The following is a 12,213-nucleotide window of genomic DNA, read 5'->3' on the forward strand; positions in this document are numbered from 1 at the left end:
AAAAATAGAGCTGATTGCTGGAGGTATTTGTAAAGACTGTTGTCAGTAAATGCAAGTCTCAAGAGCTCCGGCTGTGATTCCAAGAGAGATTATAAATTATAGAATGCAACATTGTACTCAGGAGAACAAAGGAAAGGGCACTAAATAATGGCCATAATGTTAAAAAGGAAAAAGGAGGCGTTAGGAACTTTGCAGTATGACTTCATATCACATTTACTGCATGTAATGCAACACTTAGATAAATCCAGTTGAAATTTTAGTCCACCACTCTTTCATCCAGTTGCGAGGATGTAATATACAAAACTCAGGAGTAAAATACATACAGTGCTCTCGGTGTATGTTGTTTTTTTAATAATTTTTAAACAAATACAGAAGATAAATCTCAGTATGTGAATTGTAGACATCTTGAAAACTACTCTGTCCTGGAATTAAACTTGTAAAAAGCTGTTCTCTGAAGAACCAGAGCATGGAAAGTATTGGGGTCAAATTCTTAAAACAGAAAGTAGATCACATTAAAGAAAAGATCATAAAAGAAAGACATTTTGTGCGCACTTAGCATATTTAATCTTCCTGATACTAATTTCTCTATCCAATTTGTAATTTGGCAAAGTAATTGGAGATCTTTTCAATGATTTTTTTTTCCACAGAGAAATTCCCCAGAATTGTGGGCCTTCACAGTATTGATAGAAATAGCAGTAGCTGGTGGCCACCAAAAGATGATCTTTTTTCTGGATTTGTATGTATGTATATATCTGTGCCTGTATGAATTGGGTTGAAAAAAAGAAAAAGTTAAGAAATTGTGTGCAAAAATTGATTCTGAGAAAATTAGTCTTGGTTCTATTTTATAAGAAACTTATTCTTGGGCCATTTCATTAGAAGCATTCTGCTTATGTTCAGAGACATTCAGGCTGGAGATTCATGTCATATATACATGCATATATATTTTCAATTTTTAAATGTCTATATTAGCATGTTTTTTTATAAAAAAATTATCATTAAAATTCATCTCAAGGTCTTCCTTCAAGCTCTTCCTTCAAGGTAATATACTTAATATTTCCTTCCCCATTTTTCCCCACAGCAGGCTGATGGAAAGTACCTGTTTTAAAGAAACCCAGTAACCTTCTATGGTTGAAGGTGGACTATAAGCTGGGTCTTGTCATTCTTAGTCTCTTCACTCTTGAACAGTCATGAAAGCCTCTATCTATTCTATCTTGTGCATTTTTTGTCCATTTTGTATGCTGCCAACAACACTGCTGTAAATTGACTTAATGACTAATTCTAACATCTGCAATCAAGATCATGATCCAAACTGATCATCTTTATCAAAATGATATCCAATTACACATCTCCACCTCTGGTGAATTCAGCAATGCTGCAAATGTCTTATTCCAATGCTTGGAGATTGTAAGGGTCTGAAATAGGCTTTAATTGAATCCTGGCAAGACTGAGACACTTTGGGGGCCTTCTGATTCTAGAACCATGCCATCTTTGGTACTGGTGGCATTACCCCAGACAGACCCTGTGCACAATCTGGGTCTCCTCCTGGACTCACGACTCCTGCTTGAAAAAAGGTAGTAATGTGGTTAGGAGCCTTTGTACAGATTCATGTTGTACACCAGTTGCACCATTCCCGGATCTAGGTCTCTGCTCACTGTCACTCCTGTCTTAGTAACCTGTTTGAATTTCTGTAATGTGCTTTAATAGAGTTGCCCTTGAACAGTATCTGGAAGCTTCAACTGGTGCAAAATTCAGCAGCACAGACATACCATAGACCTACCATAGAGCTGTACACAGTGGTGGGATTCAACCAGTTCGCACCACTTTGGCAGAACCGGTAGCTAATTTTTTGTTGCCCAGACCCAGAATGAACTTCTGGAAGCGGCATCCACACAGAGAACTGGTTGTTCACATATTTGAATCCCAGCACTGGCTGTACATATTACACCTCTGCTCTGCGAGCTGCATTGTTTGCCAGTTCCAGGTCTAATTCATTTTTTACATTTAAATCCACTCGTGGCTGGGTTATCTGAGGAACCACCTCTCTCCAAATGTATCTGCCTACCTCATCACATCTGTGGGTTCAGTCTGTCGGAATTACATCCGGTAGGCCCAGGAGGCAGACCGCCTGTGCCACAGCACCTGCCTGGGCTGCCTCTGAATTTCTACCTTTAGGTAGACTTGAATAGTTTAGGAGAATCATTGGAGAGGTAGTTTGTCCACACAGCTATTCCTGTGAACCTGCTTTGGGAGTTTGTAATTTACAGTTTTGTCTTGTAAAGTCCTGCTGAGCACCTGTTCTGTTCTGTTTTGTTTCTGGATATCTCTGAAAATTTACACTGCTTGTGCAGACAGTTTTAGACAGATTATAAAGAAAGTCTGTAATAATTCACCCTTTCCTCTAATGCTTCTTGCTTTTCTTTATAGCCTTCCAAGTTTCCTCACTTCTTACTCTTGCTCTCCCTTGTACACTGAGGTATCAATATCATTACATAACCATTTTGCTTGTCTATATATTTTTTCTCCCCTCTCCTGTCTGCCACAAGCCTTTGTTTCTTTGCTTTACAATTTGTCTTCTGGTGAAAAACTCTGACTTTGTTTCTATTACTCCCACATCAGCAATCTTTTCAGAACACTCTCTATTTAGGACAACATACCTAAAGGCTAACTTGATTATGTATTTGGGGAAAACAATCTTCTAGCAGTTATGCTGGTCTATGACCGCAATAAAGACTTGATTTGATTTGATCTTCTAACAGAATAGAGCATAGATGGAAAGAAAAAGGTTTCTCTATTACACAACCAGGCAACTTGGAATCCTCCACAGATTTAATTACAGCTTCAACAATCCTTTTCTTTGGTCATGCTGCCCAAGAGAATAATTTTCTACAGGCACTTTTGTTCTCAAATGACTTATTCCTTAAATGTGATAAAATAAGCTTGTTTTAAGTAAGTGTTGTATCAAGGTTAGTACGTTTCCTGGGTCAGAGATGGGCAGCAGTGACAGAGACAAGGGCTCTATAAAGGCCCTCAGAATAGGAAGGCTCTGCAGAATCCAAATGTGCTTTTAAGTAATATGAAAATGTGCATTATGGTTATTTATCTCAATAAGTGGGATGTGATTCCTGCTATGGACCTTCTAGATTACAGTGGGGAATGAACCTGGATTTCTGCCTTATACGTTGCCCTAATGGCATAACTGCATTGCCATATGCTTCCAAAAAGACTAGATAAACATAGCAACATACTTGCAAACATTGTGATGCCATTTGCAGTTTTATTTGTTGGCAATATTTGAGAAAGTCCTCATCAAAGAAACAAAAATATGGAACCATTTTCAGAAGTAAAGGTATTTTATCTATTTTAGAGGGCATCTGTTAATAAGGGATAGAGAATGTATTCCTTTTGTACTTTTTTAGAATCCTAAAAGCTATTAACCATAATATTTTGCTTTATAGTACTTACAGTCTTAAGAAAGAAAACAAAACCTTATTTTGGCACATACTGATATACACATATATCACACTATTCCATTTTGGCATAAACCATTTTATTATTCAAAATGCAAAAATGAATGAATGAATGAATGAATAAGAAATACGATGCTATAGAATTAAACGCTTGAGATATGAAAAGCAAACGTATACACATTAACTTCAGTCACCATATGACACTATAACTTTTGCATCCTGGTAAACTGTCCTTGTTTATGTCCTGCCCATAGACCAATTCATATTTAGTTAACCTTTTCCCTTTTTTTATTTCATCAACCCCAACCCCTTCAAACCATGACTTTTTGTTCTCCTTTTTTCCTTTTACTCATTTATTTTTCTTTTCTATTTGAGCCTGATTCATTTTCTCTAGATCAGGGGTGTCAAACTGCTGGCCTGCAAGCCGGATGCGTCATGTCAGAACCGTGCCCACTCCATTGCCGGCAATGTAAAAAAAGTCTCGACACGTCACGTGACATTGCGAGTTTGACACCCCTGCTCTAGATGATCAAACTACCTCAGTGCACCTCTTTCATACTGGTCATACACTTTTGTATTAAGTTACATTTGTCAAGGGCCAATTCATTCTTGATCCTATATCTTTTCTTTTACCATGTTTAGTTCTTGGATACCCCATTTAACATACTTGAAAGGTTTTCCTTAGCATATCCAACTTTCACTTCATACAGCAATGTAGGCAAAAACATACACAGTCATTTTAGCTTTTTTCAACATTTATTCCTCACAACAGACCACATGTTCACAGTTTCTCTGTGAATTTGTCTCTGGTTCTTCCATTATAACAATTCCCTGGAGCATCACAGGCAGCTATCATCAGTCTGGGCTTTCCTACCATCATATGCACTCCAGGAACATAGATGATACCTATTCATACCTTTGTAACACATACTTGCAAAAACTCCATTTTCTAGTCCAGAATAATTGCTTCAAATGGTAGGAGAAGACTGATATTATAAGTTTTATAGCACAAAATCTTTTTTGAATGATCAATATTAAAGTCTTATGGAGAGATAGATTGTGAATTGCCTTGACATTGACTTGACTTGTTTGTATCTTGTATGCATTTTCTTTGGGAGCAAATGGAAGATGCCTTCTACTTCCAGTACTATCCGGTTTTGCAGTTCAAAAATAACATCAGATGAATAGCTGACAATTGTTATCAACTGGTTTGATGTTAAAAGCATCAAAGAAGTTTGTTGTAATCTAAATGATATACATGTCAAGATGGTTCAGAGCTATATTATTGGCTGAGTTTCATTAAAAATGCTCAATTCAGAAGCACAATATTCTGTTTTTCTGCTGCCTGACAAACATTAACAAATTTATTTTTACTTCTGAACATTTTCAGGAACCTCTGTGGTACAAGTAACAGCAACTGATGCAGATGACCCTACATATGGCAACAGTGCCAGAGTAGTTTACAGCATCCTTCAAGGTCAACCTTATTTTTCTGTGGAACCAAAGACAGGTAAATATGTTCCTGTACTTTTATCTATAACTAGCAATCTGTGATCTTTATTTCTTTGTTTAAATAAAGAAATCCAAAATCACTACCATGCTGCCGCCATCAAGCTTCCCAGGTTTCCCAATTGACTTGTGGGAAGGAAATGAGGACCACATGACTGTGGCAGAGCAGCTGTGCCAGTGAAGAACAATGGCGTTGAAACAGCAAGTATTTTTTTTAAAAAAATCATTTCCACAAGAATAATAGGTCCTGGCACTCCTTAAGTTAGGCTGAGATACCTTGGTTGAAAAGGTTTTTGCCCTGTGATGCGCTGTTTTGCCCAGTTTAAGGATACAAACACAAGAGTTTTAATAGCAAATAGATAAGTCTTTGTGAATCACCCCTGATTAAATTTGAATTAGATATTTGAAATTTCAAGATGGTATGATTTGATCCAAATCTGTAATTGAAAATTCATTGGCTATCTGATTTGAGCCATTTTCAAATTCAGATATTGTTGATAACTATAATGGGAAAAATTCAAAATGCCAGAAGCTGCTTCATTTTTGTCTGAATGGGATGAAAACAGCAGTGATGATAGGTCATTTCCAGAATGTTAATCCTATTAAGTTTCACTTGGATATCGCCAAAAGTTTTAGCCCAGTACATTTTTAAAATATTACTATTATTTATTAAATTTGTTTGTTGCCATCTGGCTGCGAGGTAACTCTTACATATCCAATATTTCTTCATAACTATTTTAGGGCAGAGATAAACATAAATTAAAGATAGAAAAATAGTTTCCAAACTATTTAATAAAGAACCAATAGGAAGATTAGGGGAATCAAAGCAGAGAGTGTCCTAGCTTAATTTGAAAATGCACATTTTAAAAACTGGTGTTTTTTTTTAATCCTCCTAGTTTTCTATTTGTTTTTCCTGTCACAGTCATGTGATGCTTCATTTCCTTTGATAATTAAGTAGGGATGCCAAGATGGCTGACATAAGTGTTACCAAACTTGGCCTTTCTTTGGAAGGATCCTCTCATCATTGGTTTTGGTCGGGTATTAGTCTCATTAGGACTTTTGGTGAAAGCTTCTGATATAACTGCGCTGCTTCTGATAACTAGGCATTATTTGGTGCTTGGAGGGTTAGGATAATTGGTGGCAAACCTGGCCCTTTTTCAAAAGGACCTCCTGGTTACTTGCAAGTCTTGGTTGAGTGAGAATTATGGCTTATTATCAATGTTCTGCCTTAGTTAGAATAGGCAGCAGAAGTCAAAAAGTACAAGATATGGTAATATAAGATAGGTAAATTACAGAGGAGAAAATTGAATAGAGACAGTGGTGTTATTGATTATTTATTTATTTGCTTTATTTACTTCTATGCCCCCATATTCCTGGTAGATTCATACCAGTGTGCAAAAAATCAAAATAACTGTGACAGCAATGCAAAAAATTGTAGCCTTTCAACCTGATCCCTATGTTTAGGATGTTAAAAGTCTGGGCTAGTGCCACTAAATATTAACCTGGCACCCAATCCTTCATTGTCAAGAGACTTAAATCTGCTTCAGTAATGCAGACTATAAAAATAAGGTCAGCCATGAGTCTATATTTAGAATGCTTAGCGCTGAGTTGAATTCCCAGTTGTGTGAATAGGAGAGCGTAGAAGTTAGCACAGGAAGAATGAAGTTAGGATTTATAGCTTGACATATTAAAGCAATTAAGTGCTGAGAAAGTGAATGAAGCTCCTAAGTAATGTCAGTTTTGCCATCCCAAATGTGTTCTGATAGGCAGAGATTAAGGAAAAGGAAAACCACATTGGCCAGCTATTTATGTCAATATTAGAGAGTCAAACACATATAATTGAAGTTGTAATATTCTGTACCATATGTAAGGACCTCAAAGTCACCAAAGCATTTTGGAGGTACCCAATTAAATTGTTATTTCAAAACACATTCCACAGTTATTTCGTCCTTGAAAGGAGAAGAGCCAATCACACATTACTTTCTCTTAATCTTTTCCATTCAGCAAAGTTAGCCCATGACATTCAGGCAAGCTGTAGAGCACACTCAGGGTAATTTAAGGATTTTTTTGGGAGGGGAGGGAAGCTCAGGAGGAATGATTAAGACAATTACCATTATTTCATCCCAGCATCAGTCATCTAAAGCGATTGTTTCATTCTGCATAATGGGAAAGCCAATTTTGCCTTGCAGTGTCTCTATATCTTTAACAGCAAGGCACTGGTCCTTTTTTTAAAAAATGGCTTGTCCCCTTGGATATGAGAGTTAATGAAGAAAGAGGAAAAATGTAGTTCCACCATGTTCTCTTGATTATGGATTGGACTAGGTATTCAGAATTTGATTATCAGTGTGCTACTGCAAGTAAGGGTTTTTTTTATTATCACAGGCCTAAAATGTGTTCCAACAAGCATATATCTGAAATGTGTAAATACTTGATATTATTTCTATTCATTTTTATTTTTTTTTATTCTTGTGATCTCACTCATTTCTTTATGTATTTTCCCTCCCTTATTCATCAATATGCTCTCAAACTCTCAGAGCTATGTATTGCTTTATATTTGAAAAGCTTTCCACAAATGTTGTCTTTGTGAAGAAATGTTTGTACACCTAACTGAACTGTATTATTCAAATATTTCATTTTTTTGTAAAAATACCATTTCATTACCAAAATATGGCATGGGTTTTGTAAGAATATATTTTTAATTATTTTGGCAATTTATGCCATATATTTTGTCCTATCTGAGCAGAAAATCAAGAATCTATGGTCATCTGGAAAGAACTCTTCATATTAGCTAAAATATAATGACTGTACCTAGAATGCTGTACATTATGTCATAGTACTTTGTACTATGACAGTGATGGCGAACCTTTTAGAGACTGAGTGCCCAAACTGCAATCCAAAACCCACTTATGCATCGTCGAGTGCTGGGTGGGTGTGGCCATTTGGGTGGGCGTGGCTGCAATGGTATCGCAGACTGGGTGGGACTAAAAAGTTCAATCAATCAATTCCAACTTTGCAAGATCTTTTTTTTCCCGCGAGAAGTTGAAATTGACTGATTGAAACTTTTTTTTTTTTGCACATGGTGGCGGAGGCCTAAAGCGAAAAGGTTTTATAAAACCCAACCAAAGGCCTAGGACTGGGGCGATGGCGCGTGTGCCCACAGAGATGGCTCTGAGTGCCACCTCTGGCACCCGTGCCATAGGTTCGCCACCACTGTACTATGATATTGTTATATATTATGAATGTGAGAAGGAAAAAGGTCAAAGAACTCCATTGTTAGTGCTACCCTTGGATGATATCAAAGAATGCCATATGTCTCTTGGTAGGAATAAGTAGGAATCATAAGAAATGATCTAGGGGCTGAATCCCAAGTTTTAAATTCAAATCAGAGCAGAATCTCCAAACAGGAATGTAAATATATATTGGTCTGAGTTCATGTTTGGATCAGATTAAAAAAAGTTATTTGTATATTAGGATAATTGCTCTATCAGAAACATGTTCCTGTATGTCTAGGACTTCAAACAAAAATTAAGGCCTGTCAAAATCTGTGGAGCAGAAGATCCTTGTATATGCAGAGCCCAAAGTTAGCCTTTGTTATTGTTTATTGGGTCCAGATATAGCAGCTGAAAAAAACCATACTGTTTGAGACCAGTTTGTGAGCAGCCCTTAATATAAAAAGAATGAACACAGTTTGTGAATATATTTTTCCACTGCATCTGCTATGACTCTTTCACACATGTCTCTCCTTGAATTTTCTGCAAATACTATTGAAATATTAAATTTATACCCAACATGATGTGTTTTCTGTTTATGGAAAGATGGAATAGTCTTGTATTGATCAAGAAAAGTATTTGGATAGAGAGCATAATAACATTTCACTTTATTTCTTCCACATTTCACTTTGTTTTCCTGAGCGAGGGGGGATCAATATTAATTTGCACTTGCTGATCTTAGTAGTAACAATTCTCTAAGCCATAAAGCAACACAAATATCCATTTTCACTTTTCTCGAAATAAGCACATAAAAGTTTAGCATGCTGAAGTAGGAGCAATGTTTTATGAGGGGCTCATAGATTTATTCAGTTCACACCTCTAGGTTTGCCTGTCTATAACTTTAAGTTAATCTCTTTCTTTCAACTTATCAGAGGAATGACTGCTTCCAAGAAGATCTGATTATTATTATTATTTTGCCAAAGGCCTAAGGAGACCATTCCTGGATCCCACTGTGTTGCATAATAAAGTTGATATTGGTGAATCAACTTTGAACACCTAAAGGAAACAAATTATTGGGACCCTGTTCAGTATGAGTTCATACCTAAATGGCCGGTGCAATGGCTCAGCGGCTAAAAAGCCAGGCTTGTTGGCTGGAAAGCTGGCAGACCAGGTTTGAGACCCAAACTCCACATGACAGGGTGAGCTCCCATCTTTGCCCCAGCTCCTGCCAGCCTAGCAGTTTGAAAGTATACAAATGCAAGTAGATAAATAGGTACAACTTTGGTGGGAAGCTAACAGTGCTCCATCATGTCATGCTGCCACATGACCACAGAAATATCTTTGGACCACATTGGCTCAATGGCCTTGAAACGGAGAGAAGAACTGCCCCTTGTAGTCAGCAACGGCTAGCAGAGTAAAATCCCCAGGGTTTTTACCTTTTACCTTTTTTTCAGGCCTGAATATGGGACAGAGACAACATTGCTCATTTTCTTGGATGACCTATGTTGAGGCCTGGACAGGAATTGTCACTTCTCATGATCCTATTGGGCCTCTTCATACCTTTCAATTCCATTGACCAATGTATTTCTCTGGAACACTTGCAGGGGACGAGGATTGAAGGCAATGTCTTGTATTGATTTTGCTTTTTTCTCAGTGATGAGTTAAATCAATATCTGTTACAAATCCCACATTTTCAGGAGGTTTTGGGGACGAAGCAAGAAGTTGCTGCTTTCAGTGATGACCTCCTCCTCCCTGTTAACATTTAAAAAAAATTGTTTTAGAGGACTTTTCCTTAGGCTTTTTATGATACTATCTTTGGTTTTTAATTTTGATTTATTCTTGTGTGTATTTGCTATAGATGGTGCATTGTCGTTATTGTTGTCATGCATCAAGGTTTAGATGGTATGGTAGATGTTTATTAATGTTACCATTAGATGGTATGGTAGATGTTTATTAATCTGCCAAGAGTAATTTAATGGATGGATAGAAATGTGTTTGATAAATACATAAATAATAATTAAATTGTGTAATGATTTTCAATGAATTTAAAATTATAAAGAAGATTAGCCATAATTGTGTGAAGTCCCAATACATTCTGGTCACGGGTGGGAGTATTTTAAATTCAAAAGAAGAAGAAAGAAGTACTTCTGGAGCTGGGGATTACAAATATTAAGGATGATACAGAAGGCCACTGCATCTTAGCTGATCATATATTTTATCTTTTCTCAACTGGTGACATGGAACAATGGTGAGATAAAATCTTGTATCTCTGCCTGCTGTACTGTACAACAATATGAAAACATTCCTAGTTAAAGGAGAGATATTTAATTACCCAATGCTTATCTGCACAGTTGAATGGTAACAGAACAGTTGTTCTGTTCCTTTCTTCCCTCTTCTTTTAAATTTCAAAGTGTAATTACAAGTGACAAAGAGATGGCCAAATGGATAGCTCTAAAACAGCTTCAGACAATACAGTGCTTCAGCTACTACATCAAAGTTCTCTAATTATAGTGAGTGATTTCGCTTTGTTTTATTTTTAAGATATTAGCAAATTTAGAATAGCTTCATTTAAATGCACAGCATGGCACCAGATTATTAATAGTACCAAGATTGTACTGGGTCATTTACGGTTTGGGATTCTTAAGAAACTCATTTTGGCAGCATGGGAGTTTGGAAACAGAATGATAAATGGTATTATTCTTCCATGTTGTCACTTTGATGGCAAAGAAAAAGGCTTTGACTATTTCTGTTTAACAAATCAGTCTGTGCACAGATTGTACTGGAAGAAGGAAATGTAATGTCTTTCCTTCTTTTGTTGAGGGGAATTGCAACTCCTGCAGTTTCTTGCCATTAGATGTTGACTGGGTTACCTAATTTTTATTAGTTCCATTCTGTTTACATTGTAGCATTGGAAAAACTCAAGATACAATAGCAGCTTGCAATATCCCCATCATGTGATCTTATTCTTTTTTTTTTTTTTACAAATTACTAGAAAAGCCTTCAAGTAAGCAATTTTGAGTAGTGAAAATCTCAGAGATTGAGACAAAGGATTTATTTGCTATATCCAATGACTACCTTAAAAATGAAATAATTTTTATACCAAGGATAATCCATTTGTGAACAGTAACTCATTGTACCCAAAGTCTCCACACCATTTTATGGTTTGTCTCGGAGCTGTCACCATATGTTCTTGACAGAAGCTTTTTAACATTATAGAAATAAGACAGTCTTTTGGAATTTGGGCATTTAAAATGTAAGGACTACAAAGTCCCTTCAATTTTTTCCCCCAAAACTTCAACCACCACCCCTTATTACTATTAGCTTTGCATACTATTGGAACTGTACATTTTGACTGCTTGTGCAATAATGTATTCCCAAATCCGTTGAGTGTTCATATTTTGAATTTGGAGCAAATAACAGTACTCTTTCCTTATGATTATACAACTTATGGTTTAAGTGGCATAGCCGATAACTGTATGGTTTCAGGCACTGCAATTTTTTCAACTTTTAAAGAATAGGAATCATGATGTATTTCAGAACTTCCTGAATGCATCCTGGTTGACATTGTATAACACAGAATATTGAACAAGAGAATGTTGGCCCAGGGAGCTCTTCTTATATTCTTCAGCTGCATTTACATAGGGATTTGGACATATGTCATGACGTCTAAATTATGGCAATTTGGTGCTCCATAGTATTCTTAGCAGTTCTAGTTATATTGAAAACATTCTATTTAGTTATAGGAACTTAAATTTAAGGTATATGAATTAAAACATAATGTATTATGTGCAGTGTTGGTCTTTTAACTGGTGTCACCTAAATTGGGTTGACAACCAAGCAAGTCTGGGTCGTTTTATGAATCATTATTTTATTTTTCTTTAATGTTATTAAAGCAGTGGCATACAACATGTTAATATGACAAATGGAAAATATGAAATACATAGGAAGTGGTCATATTGACTGCATTTTGAAAAAATTAGTTTTAATATTAAATTGTCCTAATCACATCTACTTTTTTGTCCCAGCCC

The 12,213-nt window shown here is 36.3% G+C and overlaps 1 protein-coding gene across 1 annotated transcript in view; it reads left to right on the plus strand.

The window, feature by feature from the left end:
• CDH7 (cadherin 7) overlaps positions 1 to 12,213 on the plus strand; it is a 97,359-nt gene that overhangs the window by 56,361 nt on the left and 28,785 nt on the right. Inside the window, exon 3 of the mRNA XM_015816776.1 lies at positions 4,858 to 4,977. Within this exon, the coding sequence (XP_015672262.1) occupies positions 4,858 to 4,977 (120 nt within the window). The remainder of the gene's footprint in view (positions 1 to 4,857; positions 4,978 to 12,213) is intronic.

This window comes from Protobothrops mucrosquamatus, unplaced genomic scaffold (genome assembly GCF_001527695.2).
Source record: "Protobothrops mucrosquamatus isolate PMUCROS unplaced genomic scaffold, P.Mucros_1.0 scaffold496, whole genome shotgun sequence".
Taxonomy (NCBI): Eukaryota; Metazoa; Chordata; class Lepidosauria; order Squamata; family Viperidae; genus Protobothrops; species Protobothrops mucrosquamatus.